Raw genomic sequence first — 24,917 nt, 5'->3', positions numbered from 1 at the left:
TGTTTTATTTACCTATTGACCCTTAGAGACATTTTAAGTTATGATATTTCCTGAGGACAGTAAGATGTTGGAATCTAGACGTACTGAAAGTTGACACTATCTATGAAGGAAATCGTTGAAATGGATGACCTGCGCTTTCTATCTTTTTGTTAAAATGCATAAAATTGTAGCAAATGAAAATCAACAAATACATAAGACTTCAATGTGCCAGGCGCCATTGAGCTATAGCACCCTTAACGAGCAAAGCAAACACGACACTCAAAATGTACATTAATTGCCATCAGATGACACCGATGGCTGTAAATGTTTCCAGGCCTCGGCTTTGATCGGCTCACAATATATGACTAACTCAGCAAAAACTCACATCAGCAGTTTTCAGCAACAACAGATCTTCAATCCAAAATCTCTACGTGTCACTAAAACCCTTTGATGTCAAGATACGTATTTCAAGGAGACTTGTTTGGAGTTGTGTCATTTTCTGGCCAAACCTGGATAAATCACTGGGAATACGCTTGGGAGAAGAAAAATACATATTGTGTGTGTAGACACCTTTAGCATTTAGCATAGAGTTCTTACATTAAAATATGAAGTGTGACATTTTGCCTCTGGAAATCCAAAGGTTTACTGATAAGCCACAACATTGAGGATGACTTTGATCATGTGATTTATTATCCGTCAGTAAGCACAGGACTATCTACCACCTGCAGAAGTAAAAGTCTCCAGGCCAGATTTTAAAACAGCTTCTTATGTGTCTTTTGATAATACAACAAGTAACATGTGTGGCATGAGTCACAGAGGAATTAAATGCAAATAAACTGAATAAGAAGAAAAAAGAGGGGAAGAAGGAATGGTAAAAAGGAGAGGGGAACACAACAGAGAAAGAATAAACATGGATAGACATGTAAAACTTTTCTTGGCTAAGGTGACTGCCAGCTAACAACAAACAAATGGGCTGCTGAGATAAAACTAATGACAGAGCTGGTTTTTTTACCCTGGATGCTTCGTCTAAATTTAACCCACAATTGTTTCCAGGTTTGGGAGCAACGGCATCCCACCCACATGTGAAGCAGACGCACAATCAGGGGTCTTGTTCGGTTTTAGTTGCCATCAATCAACACGGGCTGAGTCCCCTGCCAGCATTACATCAGCATACCTATTCTGATTTTATTAAGCCAGGGGAGTCATTTGGTGCCCGGGCAGAGAGACTTGTACCATGTCGGGACTAATCAGACCCCAACAGATTGGAGGAAGAACATTCAGAGTTTCTCTACACCCCGGGTTACTAATCACACGGTGTTAAATCATGTTTTAGTGCTATGGTCGCTTTTATTCAATCACAATGCAAACATCTATTAGCTCAGGCCCGCTAGCACTATCTTTTTGAAAAACACATTTTCCATCCAAAGGAATTTCTAATAGTAACAGCCAGGTAAGGTTCATGATGCGTTCACATGTCTGTCATGTGTTACTCTTCTACTTAGCTGCACACTGAACTTCTGAAACGTGAAGGTGTCTTCATTGAACATTCGACTTTTGTTTGTCCTTCATGTTGATAGTTTTTGCCCATGCACAAGTTCTTTCTTGATCTGTCGCTGACATTTTTAAAAAAAGTTAGAATTTCGACATCTTGATGCCTTTTGACCTGCAGATCAGGAAATGAATGTTTATTCGACACGCACACAGCTAACCACAGGGGCACTTTGAGGGGGGGATTTAGACTGAGGTGTACTTGGACTTGTGACACATTTAGGCCATAAAGAAACACTGAATTGCCTCATTTGGGATCAAGCCAAGTGCTGGTTAAATAAACGTTATTCTTTTGCCCTCAGAACCACGATCTGAATCTTTTTTCTTGACTGACCTTCGAATATGGTGAAGTTCTTCAGAGCCAGGGAGTGCTCCCAGTCCTTCAGACGCAGGTCCTCTGTGATGGTGTTCAGGATCTCCATCTCGTTCCTCAGCTCGGCCTCCGTGTGGACGTGGGTCACCCAAAGGCTGCTGGTGTCCTCTGTGATGTTGCTGATCTGGATCTGAGCAGCAGGAGGAAGAGGGAGTGTTAACAGCTGCAGTCTTCATCAGTGTGCTGCAGTAAGGAGTAAAACTCAGCTTAAAAGTATTGTGTATTTCCTGTACTTTATCAATGATGACTTTGTGCTTCCAACAGTTATACAACATATGTTTTTCAGTTGTAGATTCATGCTGCATTTATGTCTTTTCATAGGGGAAACAAAGTTCCTGTTCCTTTGAATGCTCCAATTACAAGCCTGAATATCAACGTTGTAAAAAGTTTTCATAAATGTGGCAAATCACTGGACAAAAATACATGTTGGGTCAATGGTAATAACATTTAATTATGTCATTTTTGCATATCAATGCTAACATGTAATTTGCTATTTGGTATCAGGTTTTAATCGTATGTTGAGCTACATTAGTTAAAAAAAGTTTTTAAAATGGCATTAACTCTGTATATCAAGCTGTATATTAGGGATTTAGATAATGTAGTGATGTTGCAACAAGTCTAGGACAAAATCACTAATATAAAACATCAAACTATTTCAGTATACTTGGATGACAACTTGAATAATCACTGTTTAAAAGTTCTTAGTCATAATCCTTGTATGATGTAGATCCTCGTATCTCCATATTGTTTCCACATAACCACGTAAAGCTCAAGAACACACAAATGTTCTTAAAATCCAAGGAGCATGTGAATGCAACATCAATGTGTAGGACTGTTTTGTGTACGTTGCGATTAACCTGTAAGTCTTGTATCTTCAGGTGATGAATACTGATGTCATTGCTGAAGGTGTGATTGACAGCTCCCACCGTCCAGTTGACCTCGTCCAGTTTCTCTCTCAGCCAGCTCACCTGACCTGAGGCTTCCCTGAAGGAGAAGAGAAACAGATATTATTTAATTCTACAGCCCTCATTGTGATGCAGTTACACTTTCATCTTTCGGAAATGAGCATCTTCACTGTAATATAAAGCTGTACCCAGAGATGGCAAAAGTACACACATCCTTTACTCAAGTAGAAGTACAGATACTCGTGTTTAAAAATACTCTGGTAAAAGTAGAAGTACTGACTAAACTTCTTTACTCAAGTAAAAGTAAAGAGGCTTTGAAATGTACTTAAATAAAAAGTACCCATAACTAGCAGCTGTTTTAAAGAGTACCTGACCTCCCTTTATATCAATAGAACAATAATGTCATTGTTAGCTAATGAATGTTTCCATGCTGAACAACGGCAACATGACAACATTTCCATTGGTCCCTCTTCTTTAGAGAAGACCAGGAAATGATGGATACACGGATCGTGTTCAAATCAATAGGCACGCAATGACTCTAAAGAATAATGATCACGCATCAAACACACATTCAGACTAAAGGAACCAGCTGTTTGGGAAATGAGAGAAGTAGAAAGTACAGGTATTTGTGTTCAACATGTAAGAAGTAGAAAGTACAGGTATTTGTGTTCAACATGTAAGAAGTAGAAAGTACAGGTATTTGTGTTCAACATGTAAGAAGTAGAAAGTACAGGTATTTGTGTTCAACATGTAAGAAGTAGAAAGTACAGGTATTTGAGTTCAACATGTAAGAAGTAGAAAGTACAGGTATTTGAGTTCAACATGTAAGAAGTAGAAAGTACAGGTATTTGAGTTCAACATGTAAGAAGTAGAAAGTACAGGTATTTGTGTTCAACATGTAAGAAGTAGAAAGTACAGGTATTTGTGTTCAACATGTAAGAAGTAGAAAGTACAGGTATTTGGGTTCAACATGTAAGAAGTAGAAAGTACAGGTATTTGTGTTCAACATGTAAGAAGTAGAAAGTACAGGTATTTGGGTTCAACATATAAGAAGTAGAAAGTACAAGTATTTGTGTTCAACATGTAAGAAGTAGAAAGTACAGGTATTTGTGTTCAACATGTAAGAAGTAGAAAGTACAGGTATTTGGGTTCAACATGTAAGAAGTAGAAAGTACAGGTATTTGGGTTCAACATGTAAGAAGTAGAAAGTACAGGTATTTGAGTTCAACATGTAAGAAGTAGAAAGTACAGGTATTTGGGTTCAACATGTAAGAAGTAGAAAGTACAGGTATTTGGGTTCAACATGTAAAAAGTAGAAAGTACAGGTATTTGTGTTCAAAATGTAAGAAGTAGAAAGTACAGGTATTTGTGTTCAACATGTAAGAAGTAGAAAGTACAGGTATTAGTGTTCAACATGTAAGAAGTAGAAAGTACAGGTATTTGTGTTCAACATGTAAGAAGTAGAAAGTACAGGTATTAGTGTTCAACATGTAAGAAGTAGAAAGTAAAAAGTTGTCAGAAAAATATGTAGTGGAGTAAAGTACTGATACCATAAAAATGTACTTAAGTACAGTAACGAAGTATTTGTACTCCACTACTTCCCACCTCGGGCTGTACCTGAACAAGAGGTCCTGGTCGTGGAGCCAGGTGGAGGCTCGGGTCACCTCCACACTGAGGCTCGTCAGGTTCCTCCCGGTGGAGCTGCTCAGGGAGGACAACCTGTCGTCCAGCTGCACCAGGTAGCCCTCCGACTGAAGGGAGTTAGACTGGAGGTTCCTCAGCTCCACCTCCAGGCCCTGTGGTGAAAGGGATTCAGAAATAGTCATTCATCATAAATATCAATTAGAAATGTGATGGTGTATGAGGTCCATTGGAAAAAAACATACACAGTCATGGGAGGGGGTAATGCCAAAACACTTTTATTTTTCTCCAATAATATGTGCACAATCTCTGAGATTAAAGTGGTACATTTATGAAAACAAATATAATAATTCTGAGATTATTTAATCGTAAATTCAAGAAAAAATCCTGTTGTGTACTACAATTGCTCTAAAACAATGTATATAAGCAACATTGTTGGAGCCAATTTGCTTTGGGTTGTGCACGGGGTTTGTCTATGTGTGTGTGAACGCGTCATCATCCAATCTGCGCACCTGGGAGCACAGGAGGTAATTAAGCTATATATGTGGGCACAGGTGATCAGCTGGGATGAGAGGTTAGAGAGGAAGCCACACGTTTTTCAACCGTGTTGACCATGATTGTTTGTGTCTGAGTGTGTGCGTGATGTTTTAATTTTAGATAGGCCTACGTGAGTCGTAAAAGAACATTAAACCTTGGAGAAAGAAATAAAGCATTACAAATTACGTCATGGTGGACCTCATCCTTCACCACAACACGCGTTGGGAACTCTGACTGCTAACCTCCATGAGTGGCCTTTTTTGATGAGCGATCGCCACTACAAACACGATTAACTTAAAAGTACAATAGAGCATAAATGATTGGAGAGCAGTGATGTGCGGTGACGTTCATGGCTGGTGAGGCTCTTTCAGAGTCAGATTTACAAATATTATATTTTGACCTTAATCGAAATGTTTCTGTTATTTTCAAAAGCTTTTTTAGTCTGATGCTTCGATTCATTTTAAACAGATTGTTCAACAAAAGGATACCCCAAATCTAAATATTGGATTGTTCTTTCTTAGTAAGATCCCATGTTCATTTTACAATTGTGGTCTTACCTTGACTTGAAGATGAAGTCCATGCTATCCTTCTGGACAACAATCTCTATTACATTTTTGTAAAAGTCCTCCTTATCTCCCTCTAGTTTCAAAACAAAAGTCTAGTTTGTTGTTTGCGTCTACCTCTGTGTAGAATAACAGTAGCAACAAGAACCTGTGGGCTCACTTGCGCCCCCTTCAGTGCGGCAGAGGTTGTGGCTGCCTCTCCAGGTGCTTTTTTCATTGCCGTTGTACGATGAGACCAGCGGGCCTAAATATCATATACACATGAACAGGGCCGCCCCTGGCCAACTTGGGGCCCCAAACGACATTGTGAGATGAGGCCCCCCCCAACCGACAGGAGTGAAACACATTTTTTTGGAAACAAAGTAGGCTACTTATATAAATATAATTCCTGTTTATTATTAGTATCAACACAGTTACTTTTGTATACAGTGAGGTAAATGGTAAATGTGCATGTACGTCTGCATTTCCTGCCAAATACTAGCCTCAAAAAGATTAAAATATAATGAATGCAAATAAACTACTTCTACTAATAATAATAATCATAATCAATTCAATAATATAAATACTATATTATTTTATTATAATTTAGTTGTAATATAATCAAGACAAAACATGCTTATGACATGCTCAAAAACTGATATTTCTTAAATCTGTATTCTAGTTCTCTCTGTCAGCAATGTATCAACAACTACACACACATTTCTATCAGTATTTCTCTGTTGTGGTTGACATGATGATGACTGTTAGGAGTTAAGGGGAGAGGCTGAGCATCACCATGAAATGTGCAAATAGACATAAAAATGAATAAAAGGGGAAAAAATGCTCCATGTTTTTTAGGCTGTAAACTTTAACTGTTATGTAAGCCAACTAGACAGGCAGTGTATCACTCTTCCTCCTGTACATTTGCAGATAAAAGGCATAACATACTTGAATGAATGTTAAATAAAGAATGCTGGAAATAACTGCATCTCCATTAGCCTGTATGCTCTGCAGAGACTGCCTTCTTCATGTCGTGAATTGCAGCTGTTGTTTTAATATGGCAATTGGCAATTTGACTTATACAACATTCGCAAGTTGTACATTTAACTCATACAATAACCCACCTTCGAGTGATGCTCTAGTTTCTTCATGTTTTGTTTTTGTCCCCTCTTCCTTGTGCCGGACTGAAACGGTCTTTTCACCGACATCTCTTCACCTGCACTAGTGGCCGTATCAAAGCCGTGATTGGTCAGATGTCAATTCATCGCAACGGTGTCGGGTTACAGACGTGCTCCCCTTCTCACCTCTCACTCTCGCGTGTCAGCCGGGGGTGCGCGGAGAACTGAGCGGAGAACTGCGCACAGCAGCTGAGGCCCTCTGGGCGGGGCCCCCTGCGCAAGGCGGGGCCCCATGCAGCCTGCGTGATTGGCCTGTAGGGAGGGGCGGCCCTGTACGTGAAATAAGTTATTTAGAGACTATGGATGGCGAGGATAAATGTAATAAAGGGATCTACAAACATTACATTGGTGACATACAGTGAGATGGTAACAGGCATGCGCTTAGCTTTCCAGCCAGTTTCTGTGGGGTGACGCATTCTGAGGTGAGGCAGAGCCAGGGCCGCCCCTCCCTACAGGCCAATCACGCAGGCTGCATGGTTTCAGTCCGGCACAAGGAAGAGGGGAAAAAAACAAAACATGAAGAAACTAGAGCATCACTCGAAGGTGGGTTATTGTATGAGTCAAATGTACAACTTGCGAATGTTGTATAAGTCAAATTGCCAATTGTCATATTAAAACATCAGCTGCAATTCACGACATGAAGAAGGCAGTCTCTGCAGAGCATACAGGCTAATGGAGATGCAGTTATTTCCAGCATTCTTTATTTAACATTGATTCAAGTATGTTATGCCTTTTATCTGCAAATGTACAGGAGGAAGAGAGATACACTGTCTGTCTAGTTGGCTTACATAACAGTTAAAGTTTACAGCATAAAAAACATGGAGCATTTTTTCCCCTTTTATTCATTTTTATGTCTATTTGCACATTTCATGGTGATGCTCAGCCTCTCCCCTTAACTGCTAACAGTCATCATCATGTCAACCACAACACAGAGAAATACTGAGAGAAATGTGTGTGTAGTTGTTGATACATTGCTGACAGAGGGAACTAGAATACAGATTTAAGAAATATCAGTTTTTGAGCATGTCATAAGCATGTTTTGTCTTGACTATATTACAACTAAATTATAATAAAATAATATAGTATTTATATTATTGAATTGATTATGATTATTATTATTAGTAGAAGTAGTTTATTTGCATTCATTATATTTTAATCTTTTTGAGGCTATTTGGCAGGAAATGCAGACGTACATGCACATTTACCATTTACCTCACTGTATACAAAAGTAACTGTGTTGATACTAATAATAAACAGGAATTATATTTATATAAGTAGCCTACTTTGTTTCCAAAAAAATGTGTTTCACTCCTGTCGGATGGGGGGGGCCTCATCTCACAATGTCGCTTGGGGCCCCAAGTTGGCCAGGGGCGGCCCTGGGCAGAGCTCATCTGTGCCTCACGTACAGTAAGCCCACAGTAACTGGCTTGAGCGCGCTCACAAAATAAGTGCCCGCGCTACATTAGTGCCCGTGCTCCAGACAGTTATTGTGGGCTTACGTGAGGCAGAGCTCGTCCCTGCCTCACTCCTCTTCGCTCCCATGTAGTTGTAGCGGAGCTCGGCCAATTTGCTGATTTTGACTATAAAAAGCGATTGGAATCGAACAGAAATCACACTTACAACACAGATCAGTGGAGACATTTTATTATTATTACTATTTAGTTTTTCTTTAGTTGTTTTTCCGTCGCTGTTGGAGAGGAATAATGAAAAGCACATCGCTTTAAAGTAAAAAGTGCATTTAGGACCTTAAAACTCTATTACATACTGTCATTGAATATCTTGTCATCTATTAATTTCCTGTAACAGTTCCCAGGTCTTGAACCCTGCTCTGTGAAATCTCTTGTTTTGCTTCTTTTTTCAGTCTTGTGACCTACCTTGATGAGGATCTCCAGCCTCTGCAGCCAGTCGCTGTGGTTCTGGAAGAGGTTCTCCAGTTTCCAGATGTTCTCCAGCAGGTCGGCCTGGGTGGACGGCTCGCCCAGAGTCTGCTGCAGCCGCTGAGAGCGCTCCGACATCCGGGTCACGTTCTCCATCAGAACCTGCTGGTGCTGAGAGGAAACCTGGGAACGAGAGACTGGGGAGGGGGGGAGAAAGGGAAGAGAGGGTGAGAGATGTGTTGATTGACTGATCCCCAGAGGTGGGAAGTAGTGGAGTACAAATACTTTGTTACTGTACTTAAGTACATCTTTCTGGTATCAGTACTTTACTCCACTACTTATTTTTCTTACGACTTTTTACTTTTACTTAACATTTTGAACCCAAATACCTGTACTTTCTACTTCTTACATGTTGAACCCAAATACCTGTACTTTCTACTTCTTACATGTTGAACCCAAATACCTGTACTTTCTACTTCTTACATGTTGAACACAAATACCTGTACTTTCTACTTCTTACATGTTGAACACAAATACCTGTACTTTCTACTTCTTACATGTTGAACACAAATACCTGTACTTTCTACTTCTTACATGTTGAACTCAAATACCTGTACTTTCTACTTCTTACATGTTGAACTCAAATACCTGTACTTTCTACTTCTCTCATTTTCCAAACAGCTGGTTCCTTTAGTCTGAATGTGTGTTTGGTGACGTGATCATTATTCTTTAGAGTCATTGCGTGCCTATTGATTTGAACACGATCCGTGTATCCATCATTTCCTGGTCTTCTCTAAAGAAGAGGGACCAATGGAAACGTTGTCATGTTGCCGTTGTTCAGCATGGAAACATTCATTAGCTAACAATGACATTATTGTTCTATTAATATAAAGGGAGGTCAGGTACTCTTTAAAACAGCTGCTAGTTATGGGTACTTTTTACTTAAGTACATTTCAAAGCCTCTTTACTTTTACTTGAGTAAAGAAGTTGAGTCAGTACTTCTACTTTTACCAGAGTATTTATAAACACGAGTATCTGTACTTCTACTTGAGTAAAGGATGTGTGTACTTTTGCCAACTCTGGAGATTTGTTGATTCACTGATCCCTGAGTCCCCAAATCAAGTATCATTAACTATCAATCACTGCTGTCAGCTGGACCGAACCAGAACCTCTAATGCAGGGCAGATGTCGATCTGCACTAATTTCTGTTGTTTATCTTTTCTAAATGTATTGTTTTGTTAAATGATTACCTAAATATTTTTACGACTTCAAAACCATTTTCCATGGCTGGCTCACTTTGAGGTTTTCTGTGTTTTACTGAGAACATATTGTGGACATTCTGTCTTCACTTTGGCTGATATTTAAATTGGCCCCTGCATGTTGCTGTTCGTCCAATACCTGCAGCAGAGAGCCTGCTATATTAAAGATATGACGTATGGACTCCCACAGATGGAAAGTAACTACTGTAAGTGCTTTTCACTGGAGAACTGTATCTCAGAGCGATTAGAGGTACTTTTTATACAGGTTTATGCATACTCTCAGATATTGTACTTTTTACTCCACTACATTTATTTGACAACTTTTCTTACTGTATGGTTTAAACTTCATATAAAAATACAACGTATGATCAGCTTGTAAAATGCAACACAGTGTTAAAGATGAAACATTTTCCTAAATATTAACAAGTTATGATTAAAGTATAAAGCACTTATATACTAATAAAGGACTGGCTTATCTAAAGCCAGTTGAGTAGCACTTGAAATGTTTGGCTCTATGAAACCTGATGTACTTATATGATTCTGTTTTCTTCAAGGTTGTGTCTTCCTAGTCGAATGTACTTATTGTAAGTCGCTTTGGATAAAAGCGTCAGCTAAATGCAATGTAAGGTAATGTATAAAACAAATAAATACACATTTTCTTCTTTTCTACCCTATCACTAATTTCACGATCCTATTTGAACCTTTTGAAAAGGGCCTAACCCACATATTGAGAACCCTTCAACTAAACAATCTTATTTTGTGTCTAAAAATAGTTCCACCTTGCTAGAAATGTAAAAGAAAACTACTTAACTTAACTACAAATTATTATCAGTACTCATCAATATTGGTCATGACATGAGGCAATTTACTGCAGAAGAATACTTTTACTTTTGACAATACTGAGAGTTTTTAATGTTTTTTTTGTGGTTTTTGCAAAAGAATAGGATCTCAGTACTTATTCCACAAGTAGGGACTCCCAGCATGTTGTCATTTGTCTTAAATCTCTTTATTAAATGACAAAAACATTTATTTTGGTTGTGTTTCTAACAATGAGATCATCTATAGTTTGCTTTATGCTAATGTAACCTTAAAAACCATAAAAAAACCAACATGTTTTCATGTAAGAGTTCGTGGGAAAACAAGTTCTGATCCAGTTTAACACATTACTAATGTTCTACTTAATCCTAAGTACATTATCGAGAAGGATTTTGGGATGGCAAAGTCGTAAACACACAAATCCGAAAAACCAAAGATAAAATCGGAAAAGGAAAACATGTTTGTGGAGAGCTTTGGGTCACAAGATCTGAGTCACACACGTTTATTTAGCTGCTCACATTTGAAGACATATTACTGATGCAACTTTCTTGTCTTGTTTTTGGCGTTGGCACAAAGGCCACTTCTCCTTTTCTCTGTTCTCCACCGTGCCCAATGAGAAAAAGCTCCTCGGTTTCATGTTATGTTGAGAGCAAGTTGCATGGTAACGACTCGATAGCCCGGGTGATATTTTGAAACCAGACCCTCAACATTACGGCATGACGACATCCTCTCAGCAGGACAGACGGGACCAATGTGTGCAAAAAATACCTCTGATGGAGAAAATAGGGAATAACTCTGGAAACGTGAGGAAGCAGATAATTCCCTTCACACATGCTCTTCAACACTTTGATGGCCCTCACAGCGTGATATCACAAAACCTTTGAATGTTTACGTTTCCACACACGTAGGAAAGTGATATAAGTGTGTGTGTGGTTTTATGCCTTGACATCATGACCAAGGAACGCCTGCATGACCTCAGAGAAAGGAAAGTGCTGCAAAGCCACACTGATGCAAACAAACCATCTCAATTCCAGCTCATTATGCGTGTTAGGGTTATTTCTAATGACCAGAAGAACGAAATAAGCTGAAACCTCTCCACTACACAGGGAGCTTAAATGCTAAATGATGGTCTGTTTCCAGAAGAACACACACACACATTTAAGGTCAACCAGAACATGATGCCAGAGTGGAGCTTCCCAGCAGTACTGGTGCTTAAAAAAGATAAAACAAATAAAAGCAGAGACCATTTAGTGGGCTAATCTTGTTCTAGATAACCAGTGCTTTTTCCCCTGAACATCCATCCATCCACCTTCTCCCGCTTATCCGTGGTCGGGTCGTGGGGGTAGCAGTTCCAGCTGTACGGTTGATAATAATGTATCTATTTTGTGGAAGTTAAAGGGGCCCTGTTATGCTTTTAGGGGTTTCCCTTTCATGAAGTGTGGTATACCGGTTTTTGTGCATGTAAATGGTATGAAAAGGCTGAAATCCCCTCCAGAGGAAGTTTCTCTGTTACAGATGGAGCTGCTGCACGGAGCTTAGTGTTAATGCAATCCATGCATGGTTTCCAAATGTTCTGAAGTTGCTCAGGGGAAGCACAGTGTGGGTTTGGAGCAGAATCTATTTTCTTAACCACACGCTGTTTGAGGACGGTGGGTTCTCACAGTTCGGAACAAGTATGTGCCATTAGAGTGAAGACATATAAACGTATCATCATATCTTGTTGCCAGAACACGTTTGAACAGATTTCCCACCGCGCGCTTCCATTAGTTTCCTCTACACCGCCTAAATGAACAATCAATCAGCATTAGACATCACTCTCCACTAATTGATTTCTGTTGAACTGCAGCTCTGTTAACAAGGAGAGCTGTGCGTTACAATCAACCAAACCACAGAGGTCACTGTCAGGCAACCAACATGTTTAAGGCTTCACACTAACAGGCCTAAAGCATTAATAGAGAGTCGTTTTGGCCACTAGGGGGCAGCAAAGAAAAACACAACTGACATATTATCACTTTGTCAAGTTGCCAGGGCTAACATACAAAGCATTTATCATATAATTTATTCTGCTAAAGTTAAAGGTCACCTATCATGCTATTTTTAGGCAATAGCATAGGTCCCAGATATATAAAAAAATATAAAAAACATGTCTATGAAGTGTTTTGCTCCAAATACCAAACATATCACCCATGCCTCATATCCCTCTATTTCACTTCCTGTTTCAAAAGTGCTGATTTGGGGTATAAAGCTTAAAAAAATAAAAAATGAGGGGTCTAGCTTATGCGGGACCCGGCAGCTACTGTCTAAACTAAATACTGCCGTGATGAAACGCCATATCATGGATTATCAAGGATTATCTCTGAAACAGTTTGGAGCTCAAAGGCTTTCTCTCTTGCTGGTTATACCACAAGGTGAGTTCCTTTTAATTTCCTGCTTCTTCACACACATGCTCTCTCCAGTACAGGTTAGCTCTGAGTGTTAGCGATGCTAATGTAAACACAGACCATATTACGTCCAAAACAGTCGGGCATTGTTTCTGATAGCAACGTTTCTGATTGGGCCGTGGGTCCACATTTCAGATATTACGTCATATCAGACGCAAATCTGGATCAGCTCCGTTGTTCCCCGTTTTTAGAGATTTGGGTACGGAGGAAAAGAGAGAGGGTTTTATTTTCTGACGCTGTGTGAGTTCCCTGACACACCGGGGACACATATTTATGTATAAAAGACATCAAAAAGTGCATTTTGCATAATAGGTCCCCTTTAAGTTCTTCACCTATTGTTTAAATTAACAGAATAGACATTTACTGGATATATTTGTTTAGAGAGACAGGCAAACTATGCTTTATTCAAATTGCAATGGGTTTAAACATATTGATTTATCCAGAATATCTGCTGGATTTCACTTTCAATAATGTAGTTAAAACTCAAGCACTTGAAGAGCTCAGACCTCTACAAGACAAAAAGGCCCAATCTTGCAAATGAACAATAAATGCGTGTATAAGCTCTGTTGATCAGATCAGCTCCAAGATGAAATGTTTTCTTCTTTGGCCGTTGCTTCACCCTTCTACTAACTTTCATGAAAATTGGACCTATAGTTTTTTCATAATCCTGCAGACAAGAACACAGACAAACTGACCGAATGAAAACTATTCTCCTCAACCCACAGAGCTGTAATTGCCCTTGTATTTCAGTCACCAGCTCTTATTATGTCAGACTGCTGTTAAGTTACAGTGATGAATCTACAAGGTGAGTGTTTTGTGACTTCAGGCGAGCATGATGGGAAATGACTGAAAGAAGATACGCATGCCTGACAAATCCATTTCAAAGCTCTCTGTAAGATGGGAAAGTCATCTATTGTCTTTTCCATTCACATGCCTATCCTTTTCTCTTTAGTTCACACACATACTGACATGGCAGCAAGACTCAGAAGCAATTAGTCCCAAATGTACAGCTTCATGGTCTTTAAGCTCTTCTGTGCAGACGACAACACTTTCCACTCAAGTATCAAATGCTGGGAGGCATCCAACGCAACAGCTGGGCCTCAGTGTGTAATGTGGGTGGATTCTGCATTATTGTTTTAGCCAAAATAAGATTAGTTTGCAGTGAAAAAACACATGATTTGCAACATTTTGTCCTCATTGAAAATGGTTGGAATTTCAGTAAACAAACAACCAATAAACAAAAAGGACTATTAGTGAAAAAGCTTGCCAAAAGCTAGTCTTTTACATGACATGTTTGACTAAATGTAAATCCCAGTATTGAGTATGTTAAAGGTAGCTGAAGGAGTAAAGTAGTGATACTACAGTGTACGTACGTGCTTCAAATGTTTCACCAACAACATGATAGTCAATTCCACATATTTTTGTCTTGATAGATTTTGGACATAGTGTTCCTGTCTCAAATTATCCTCATGCAGTGGCTCAAGTGATCAGTGCGACTGCATAAGGTTTTCCATTCAAACACATTGCCTCCATAAGACCTAACAACCATGTTCAAAGCCACTTTTTTAAATATTTACAAAGCTCTTTCTTTAAACATCATATTTATTGCATTGTTTGCATCCATGTTTGCTAGTCTTCAAGCTTTTTCCGTTATTGTTTTCTTCTTTTCTTTGAATATTTATACGTTTTGAAACAATAAAACACTTGTTCTGTTCCTCGTGTGTGTGTTTTCATGTTCATTTGACCTTAGGAAGATGGGATCTGGATGGCTGTGTATTCCTTGTACAATGCTTTTTTGTATTTCTGTCTGATGTTCTCCCTTTTGTAGTTCCTTCTCACACACACACACACACACACACACACACACACACACACACACACACACACACACACACACACACACACACACACACACACACACACACACACACACACACACACACACACACACACACCACACACACACACACACACACACACACACACACACACACACACACACACACACACACACACACACACACACACACACACACACACACACAGAGGTCTATCAGAGCTGCATTGCTCTGTGGGCGACGCCAGACAACATGGTGACTTCATTTATTTCTTTATCTCTGTGTGTGTGTGTGTGTGTGTGTGTGTGTGTGTGTGTGTGTGTGTGTGTGTGTGTGTGTGTGTGTGTGTGTGTGTGTGTGTGTGTGTGTGTGTGTGTGTGTGTGCAACACGTTCTCACTCCCATCCCGGCAGAAATGTTTAAACAGAAAATTCAACGTGTCAGTTGTTGTGGTGAAAAGAAGTGTACTTTTTCTGATGGTTTGGTCAGGGTCACAACTGTGTGTGTGTGTGTGTGTGTGTGTGTGTGTGTGTGTGTGTGTGTGTGTGTGTGTGTGCTGTCCAAATAAAACATCGGAGTGTCTATTTGCACCAGGGTGAAAATAGGCAGCTATATGGCTATTTACACCCACCCCAAAAAAAACATAAGCCTCATCCCAATACCCCTCCTAGACTCCTCCTTTCCCTCACTCGCTTCCCTTCCTTGCGTCTTAGCTCCTCCTCCGTAAGATGCGAGCGAGAGACACGAGGAGGTGACGCGAGGACAGAGGAGTCCTCAGGTATTAATTGGGATGTCCTCGTTCACTCAAACGTCACTCTTAAACGACGTCTGTTAATGATGACATGTGCCCAGCTGTATCCCCTCTCGTCGGGCTTAACTGAATAACCCTTAGAACCGGCCCATTTGTTGTTAAATATTTATTTAAATGAATGAATCTTTCTCTTGTTAGTCAAGGAATTCAATGTATGATGGTTGGTCCTGCTTTTGTGTTCCGTTTTGGTGTAAAATGTAGCCTACATTTAAATAAAAATGTAATTATAGTAATGTGAAAGCCTTTTAGAAATGAATTGCACATAATAATTCCCACGGAGCTGTGAGCACTTATACATTTATGTGACGCTTTTCCACTCATCTTCCAGTTGTCGGTTTTCCTCTGTTGAAATCGACCAGCTGTGAAGGTGGGGGCGGGGCTTTTATACGCGAGTAGTGAAAACACTTCCGCGTAGTCTGCTTGCGTGTATCCTCCCTTTCGTCTCCTCACGCACCCCTCCGTGTGCATTTCAGCTATTGGGACGTCCTTCAACATGGCGTGTCTTGATCGATTTCCGGGTCAAGTCCCGGAGGAGGGGAAGAGAGGAGTCGAGGAGGGGTATTGGGATGAGGCTGTAAACATCGTCACTTCATGCCGTAAAGCGAAACGCCTACGCGCAAAAGGGGGATTCACGACGGTCCAGAGGCGCGCAACATCTTTATGATACAAATATAAAAAGTAAGATACATTAAACACAAAATATACCCTTACCAACAAAGTTATGTTTTCTCACTGTTTGCATAATTCAAATTACATGGTCCAATACGCACACTTCTTCTAAAATTAGCTAACGCAGCTAATTTAGCCAAGGTAATGAAGTTATCAAAGAAACATTTACATAGATACATATACATCCAAAACAGTATCTAAAGTGTAGCCCGGGTGTAAATAGCATTGTCAGCTACGGACACCGTGTGTACATAGCATTGTTAGCTACGGACACCGTGTGTAAATAGCATTGTTAGCTACGGACACCGTGTGTAAATAGCATTGTTAGCTACGGACACTGTGTAAATAGCATAGCTCCTAGACATCCACAATGTGTGTTAATGTAAAAATAAACGGAGCACACAAATACAAAACATCTATATAACATTAGAGCTGCCGAATATAAAACACAACTTGGATTTTCCTACAAGTCCGATGTAGTAAATTCAGTGCCCTTGTTACTGACTTTACAATCATATTTCTGGTTTTAATCTGAAGTTTACATTTCCCTGTGCCATAAATCCCTTTGTTATGTTGCATACACTTATTTTATGATATTTACTGTTGTTAAAGTATGACTCAATCTCCTTATGGGATCGTTAAAGTTTAATCTAATGTTGAATTAGAGCCATATGGATGTGGTGGTGGGAGGTAGATGTTTCAGTGTACACACATTCTTACTTATTCTTTATCAATTGTAGTAAGGACAGGAGATGGTGTATGGATTGTGTTTAACATCATCATCCCTTTGATAACACGTCTTTCATTATCGCTGTGTTGTGTTAAATAAAAGTCAAATGAGTTGCAGTGCACTGACTTCAGGAGCAGCACCCATGGTTACTAATCTCCCTCTTTAGCTCAGAGGCTTTTCTTAATAACCTTACTTAATTGAAAGCGTGTGTGTGTTACCAAGGAGAGAAAGCAACTAATTTAGCTTTAAAAGACTGTATATACAAATAGACTTACTCATATTGTTAGTTCAAGTCATCACAATTCACTAAAACCAAGTTTATTTAAGAATAAACCGTTCTCCTTGAACCATCTGTAAAACATATACAAGTTTAAAGGGTTAAACTAACTTTGACTGGTGAGTTTGAGTTTCTTTGTGTGCTAGTGTTTGGTGTTTTGACCTCACCACAACTGTTGCTCACAAAATGAAGAGAACGTAAATATTATTACTTTAATTACATATGTCCATTTATCCAGCATAATTCGCAGGTCTTTCATCACTGGACCTCCATGAAGGAGTCAGATGATAGAGCTCAACCTCCTCCTCTGATGTTGAGCTCCTTCAGACGTGAGCCGTAAAGGATAAGCCACTGATGGAGATGGTTTTCATTCGATGCTTACCAGAACATCTTGTTGAAATCAAGCTTCTGCAAACATGCCGCAATCTTCCAACCCAAACACAGAAACAATAAAACGCCAGAACAAACAGTCCTCGTGTGATGAGTCGGGTTCACTGAGTACCTGGAATGACCCTTCTGAACAAAGCAGGAATTTGCGGGCTTATCAAGATGTACCAATTAGTGATGCACGATAATTATCGGTCCGATATTAGGAATTATGACGTCATCCCGATAAACCCGATAACAGTATTAATAGCCCTGATAATATACAATATATTTTTGGGGTAAAAAAAAAGAAAAAAATACTGCAGGGTGGATTGGGATGAGGGGCGCTTGTTTTTCACTCGGCTCCTCCCGTTTTGCCAGTACTGTGGTATTAGTGGTTTAGGAAGAGGGGAGTTCTTCACAAATCCAGCGCTCCCTAACTCATGCCTGGCTGTGACGTAAATGGTGTGCGGCCGTGAAGCCAGGACAGTAAACAAACATGTCGCCGGTAGTATGGGACTATTTCAAAGTTTCAGAGTTAGATAGTTCGCTTGCTATTTGTATTAACAAATGCAGAAGTTCCACGAGGAGGGAAAAAGGCAACGAGCTATAATACTTCAAACCTGATTAGTCATCTGAAACATCGCCATCGCTAAGATGTGTGTTAAAAGCGTACGAAGACGCCTGCGCTGCTAAACTAGCGGCAAATCCAAAGCCAGCTGCAAAGGCACCGGGGCTTTTACCTATCGACGAGGCTTTTGAAAAAGGCACTTTATTTGGGAAAATAAATATGGTCACTTTGAAGAGTCAAAACTGTTCTTGGCTTTGTTTTGTTCATAGTAGTAATGCTCATGTCATTTGCTCACTACTAGTCTTTTTTTTACCACCAGGTGTGCAAAAACTACAGGTACATTTAATATATATATTATATTATTATCGGTTATCGGTATCGGTCTTGAGAAGCAGGAAGTTATCGGTATCGGTTTCAAAAAACCAATATCGTGCATCCCTAGTACCAAAAGTGCTGATTAAAATCTAAACATGTTGAAGAGGTTGGTGGTTCCAAACATTTTTGGCCTTCGTTCCTTAAAAACAAGGAATATCCAGTTTTGAATTGAAGAAATTGAAGTTTGTTTGTTTCACCAGTATCATTGTTCAGTAATGTCTGATAGCATTTGGATTTATTGAAAAATGAAGACAGTTGGATTTGTTACACCTCTACTTTGACCTTTTCTACATTAAAGCTTGGATTCTGACTGAATGTGTGCCCGTCACATTATGATATTGTGCAGTTCTTGAACGACTTTACTCGTCTCCGTAAAAAGCTTAAACGACATCACCATTCGCCATGTACTGAAACTCTACAAACCGTTTCAGTATAATAACCAGACAGAGGTGAAATTGATCTGACCTGGGAGGAGGATGAGAAAAATACCAACCTGGAGGAACATTAAAACAGCTGGTTCTCAGTTAAAAATAGCTAATTTACCATATGTGTCTGCAATCAATGGTATTCACTTACGTTCTGTTTGTAATGGAGACATACCAGCTCTCATATTTGTATGGCAACCATTGTTTAAAACTCTTAATATAGTAATTATTATAATGACAACAAAGTGAGATGTTGACCCCATAATGGACCAAACATTGTGTTTTAATGTAGGGGAAAAGTCAGAGGGATAGCAACACCAGTCACCCTAGACAGAAACTGACCAACATCCCACTTCACTTTGATGGGATGCCAGGCAGGAAGGAGGGGAGGAAATAAAGAAGAAAGAGTCTTTCTGTGAACTGAAGTCTTCCAGCAGGAAATGAGAATGAAATTAAAGGAACTTAAAACCAGACCAGAAACAACCTGCTTTCCCTGAGATCACTTCAAAAAGGTAGCCATTAGGTCATTTTAAGTGGATCCCTGCAAAAGGCCTATCCAACCCCGGGTTAAGGTGATATGACTGAAAACAATATTAAACACTATATTCTACTTTCTATACATAAAACATGGGGTACTGTGTTCAACAACTAGCCATTTAATTTGCAGCTGTTCGGTGCTAGGTAACATAAAGTCATATTTGTTTTGATATACGTGTTTTCTTGCGGAAACATATGCCGATGAGTGAGCCAAAACAGTAAAGTTGTGGGCAGTAAAACCCAAACTATGTGCTGTAAAATGCTGAAAAGCAACAGAGCTGAAAATAACAAACTAGTATTTCTGTTTTGTTGATATAACTTTCATGGGTCTTAACCAGCTTTTCTACTCAAGCTGCAATCTATCTAAGTAAAGCTTGTATAACTGTAGACAAATGTTTCACATATTAAAACATTTTTACACAACAGTGGACACGACAATAACTGGACATTAAAATGACATCAGATTAAATTGACAGCTAGTAGACATTATTTATCACACACACACACACACACACACACACACACACACACACACACACACACACCAGCTGCAGAGCAAGAATGTACTTTGGTTGTTGTAAGCCTGGACTAGGAACCGAAGATAAATGCATTTATAAACAGGAGACCACTCAGAAAATAAAGAATGTTGTCTGTCAAACTCTCACGATTCTATTTGGCAAGTTATTTTTGTTAAACCGCTGGCGTCACATTCAATCTGTCCATCATTACAAATATGATTTCTTTGATTTTCAGCATTTATCGCCTGATTCTGCAGCTTTGGCACAGCACACATCACTGTTAAACCAAATCATTATACTTGGTGTTAAATACATATAGTTTCTAAACAGAGCTGTTGAATTTGTCGTGAAAAGAAGTGTACTTTTTCTGATGGTTTGGTCAGGGTCACAACTGTGTGTGTGTGTGTGTGTGTGTGTGTGTGTGTGTGTGTGTGTGTGTGTGGGTGTGTGTGTGTGGTGTGTGTGTGTGTGTGTGTGTGTGTGTGTGTGTGTGTGTGTGTGTGAGCCAGCTGTATCTCTGCAGGAATGTCCAAATGAAGTGACAGCGGTGGGGTTTTTGTTTGATTTCTAAGTGTGGACCCTGACTCTTGCTGTTAAACTTACTGTAAATATACAATTGTATAGTTTTCTTGTATGTTTCCGTGCCTGACTTGTTTATCACAGAAACATGTTGATGTTTTGAGAAGCACGGGGTTATCTGTTTGCCTCAGAGCTGTGGAGCCAGCTGATTTACAGCAGCCATAAAGTACACAGAACATGAATGCAAACAAGCAGTACAACTGATTCCTTTGATGGAGCAAACCAGCCATCAAATCTGACATGCTTTGGTTAATGTGACATACTGATGACTGCAAGAAACAGTTAATTAAAGCTTTGAGTATCCTCTCACATGCAACATCCAACATTTTGGGGAGCTTTTTTTCACATTGAAATGTAAGTTGTGCAGTTTTTTTTTAATGGTAGCCTATGGCGCAACATTTAAATTTGTTCGCCAATTTAGCTTTGTGAGCCAACATAGTAACATTTTAACTCTGCATTTAATATGAGCGTTTGTTAAATACCATGCAGCACCTGGGGAGGATTTCAAGGGCACCTCCAGGTACCACTCCATACTTGGTCCGCTGTGATATTTGAACCGGCGGCGACCTTCTGGTTTCAAAGCCAAGTCCCCACGGACTAAACTAATGCTACCTGCATTTCCATCATTTGGTCAATTCTTCAGTTCAAAGTTTTCATCCCAACAAACACAGTTGGAAACTAACCAGCACTCAGTTTAGTAATATACGTTCCATTGGACTGTACTGAGCTTAATTACTCACTCTAGAGGTGTGGGTGTGTGTGTGTGTGTGTGTGTGTGTGTGTGTGTGTGTGTGTGTGTGTGTGTGTGTGTTTGTGGTGTGTGTGTGTGTGGTGTGTGTGTGTGTGTGTGTGTGTGTGTGTGTGTGTGTGTGTGTGTGTGTGTGTTTGTGTGTGTGTGTGTGTGTGTGGCCTAGCATTACTATACTTGTGGGGACCTAAATCTGTCTACACAGTCCACGTGTGGGGACTCGCCTCCCTTATGGGGACAAATTGGGAGGTCCCCATGATGGGAATCATTACTTTTAGGGTGAAGACTTGGTTAGGGTTTAGGGTTAGGGTTAGGCATGTGTTTGGTTATGGTTAAGGTTAGGATAAGTCTCTCCAGGAAAATGCATGTAAGTCAATGTAATGTCCCCTGAAGTGATGTATACATGTTGTGTGTGTGTGTGTGTGTGTGTGTGTGTGTGTGTGTGTTGACTCAGCCTGCCCAGTGTCTTGCAAGTCTGTTGTTTGGTAAGTAGTCTGCTAGAAAAACAAAAACTAATTTAGGCGCCTGCTATTGTGCTCTTGAAACCCCCCCCCCCCCCCCCCCCCCCCCCCCCTCCTCTGGAGATTGAACAACATCGTGTAGTTGTTTATAGAGAGCTGCATCAGTGAAGCTGGAGTTATTTACGCACTGCAGCGTTCAACTTTTATTGCATCTCATTACCTTATTTGGCATCAAGCTGCATGTTGTAATCATTTACAACTTGTTATGGTTCAAAGCAAGGGTGTCAGCTGGATACTCTGAGCTGTGGGATTAGAATGGTTTTATTGATATAAAAAGGTAAGCAAATAATCAACAAAACAAAGTTAACATAAGTACAATTTATTTTCGGTCATCACTTTTTATGCCATTAGTTTAAATGAGCAAGACTTAAACTTCATGTAGAAACTAATGATGGATGCAAAATCTCCGGGTTTCAGAAACTACCCCTTTAAAACGGATAATTGTTGTTTCACATGGAGGAACAAAGCGTCCACATAAAGAGACGAGTTATATATATACACACACACACACACACACACCCACGACTTACGCTGTATCTTAAAATATATTTGATAGTATCACAAGTAAGCGAGGCTAACTGTAACAAGGCTAACATGCTGAGGTATAGCCGGTATATTGTTTAACATGTTAACCATTTTAGCTTAGCTTGCTAGAATGCTAACATTTTATCATTAACACTTAACGTCTTAGCATTTGGTACGTTGTTCTCAACTTTGAGTAATCTTGGCCATAACCCATGCTTAAAATGTCTCCTAAAAACCAACTACGACATTTATTGCGATGTTTCTGTACTGATTGAATAAACAACATTAAAGACATGATAAAAAATATTTGCAGCATTAAAACAACCAGACAGAGAGAGAAAGAGAGAGAGAGAGAGAGAATGAGCTCTGGTCTAATTAGTCTTGACATGTTAATGACCTGTATTTGACTTTGACTGCTTGAATGAGGCTCTCCACTGACTTTTGGACCTCTCTTTTCTAGCTCTGTGTGTGTGTGTGTGTGTGTGTGTGTGTGTGTGTGTGTGTGTGTGTGTGTGTGTGTGTGTGTGTGTGTGTGTGTGTGTGTGTGTGTGTGTGTGTGTGTGTGTGTGTGTGTGTGTGTGTGTGTGTGTGTGTGTGTGTGTGTGTGTGTGTGTGTGTGTGTGTGTGAGAGCCAGCTGTATCTCTGCAGGAATGTCCAAATGAAGTGACAGCGGTGGGGTTTTTGTTTGATTTCTAAGTGTGGACCCTGACTCTTGCTGTTAAACTTACTGTAAATATACAATTGTATAGTTTTCTTGTATGTTTCCGTGCCTGACTTGTTTATCACAGAAACATGTTGATGTTTTGAGAAGCACGGGGTTATCTGTTTGCCTCAGAGCTGTGGAGCCAGCTGATTTACAGCAGCCATAAAGTACACAGAACATGAATGCAAACAAAGCAGTACAACTGATTCCTTTGATGGAGCAAACCAGCCATCAAATCTGACATGCTTTGGTTAATGTGACATACTGATGACGCAAGAAACAGATTAAAGCTTTGAGTATCCTCTCACATGCAACATCCAACATTTTGGGGAGCTTTTTTCACATTGAAATGTAAGTTGTGCAGTTTTTTTTTAATGGTAGCCTTATGGCGCAACATTTAAATTTGTTCGCCAATTTAGCTTTGAGCCAACATAGTAACATTTTAACTCTGCATTTAATATGAGCGTTTGTTAAATACCATGCAGCACCTGGGGAGGATTTCAAGGGCACCTCCAGGTACCACTCCATACTTGGTCCGCTGTGATATTTGAACCGGCGGCGACCTTCTGGTTTCAAAGCCAAGTCTCCACGGACTAAACTAATGCTACCTGCATTTCCATCATTTGGTCAATTCTTCAGTTCAAAGTTTTCATCCCAACAAACACAGTTGGAAACTAACCAGCACTCAGTTTTGTAATGTACGTTCCATTGGACTGTACTGAGCTTAATTACTCACTCTAGAGGTGTGTGTGCGTGTGCGTGTGCGTGTGCGTGTGTGTGTGGCCTAGCATTACTATACTTGTGGGGACCTAAATCTGTCTACACAGTCACGTGTGGGGACTCGCCTCCCTTATGGGGACAAATTGGAGGTCCCCATGAGGGGAATCATTAATTTTAGGGTGAAGACTTGGTTAGGTTTAGGGTTAGGGTTAGGCATGTGTTGGTTATGGTTAAGGTTAGGATAAGTCTCCAGGAAAAGCATGTAAGTCAATGTAATGTCCCCTGATGTGATGTATACATTGTGTGTGTGTGTGTGTGTGTGTGTGTGTGTGTGTGTGTGTGTGTGTGTGACTCAGCCTGCCCAGTGTCTTGCAAGTCTGTTGTTTGGTAATTAGTCTGCTAGAAAAACAAAAACTAATTTAGGCGCCTGCTATTGTGCTCTTGAACCCCCCCCCCCCCCCCCCCTCCTCTGGAGATTGAACAACATCGTGTAGTTGTTTATAGAGAGCTGCATCAGTGAAGCTGGAGTTATTTACGCACTGCAGCGTTCAACTTTCATTGCATCTCATTACCTTATTTGGCATCAAGCTGCATGTTGTAATCATTTACAACTTGTTATGGTTCAAAGCAAGGGTGTCAGCTGGATACTCTGAGCTGTGGGATTAGAATGGTTTTATTGATATAAAAAGGTAAGAAAATAATCAACAAAGCAAAGTTAACATAAGTACAATTTATTTTCGGTCATCACTTTTTATGCCATTAGTTTAAATGAGCAAGACTTAAACTTCATGTAGAAACTAATGATGGATGCAAAATCTCCGGGTTTCAGAAACTACCCCTTTAAAACGGATAATTGTTGATTCACATGGAGGAACAAAGCGTCCACATAAAGAGACGAGTTATATATA

The 24,917-nt window shown here is 39.8% G+C and overlaps 1 protein-coding gene across 2 annotated transcripts in view; it reads right to left on the bottom strand.

Moving 5' to 3' along the window:
• scara5 (scavenger receptor class A, member 5 (putative)) overlaps window positions 1-24,917 on the bottom strand; it is an 86,215-nt gene that overhangs the window by 39,763 nt on the left and 21,535 nt on the right. For both annotated transcript variants that reach the window (XM_034200168.1, XM_034200169.1), the window contains exons 4-7: window positions 8,578-8,777; window positions 4,423-4,601; window positions 2,758-2,884; window positions 1,862-2,030 (exon numbers count right to left, since the gene is read on the bottom strand). In XM_034200168.1, coding sequence (XP_034056059.1) covers window positions 1,862-2,030; window positions 2,758-2,884; window positions 4,423-4,601; window positions 8,578-8,777 — 675 coding nt within the window. The remainder of the gene's footprint in view (window positions 1-1,861; window positions 2,031-2,757; window positions 2,885-4,422; window positions 4,602-8,577; window positions 8,778-24,917) is intronic.

This window comes from Gymnodraco acuticeps, unplaced genomic scaffold (genome assembly GCF_902827175.1).
Source record: "Gymnodraco acuticeps unplaced genomic scaffold, fGymAcu1.1, whole genome shotgun sequence".
Lineage (NCBI taxonomy): Eukaryota > Metazoa > Chordata > Actinopteri > Perciformes > Bathydraconidae > Gymnodraco > Gymnodraco acuticeps.
The sequence above is the reverse complement of the archived record's forward strand: the minus strand, read 5'-3'. Positions and strand labels throughout refer to the sequence as shown.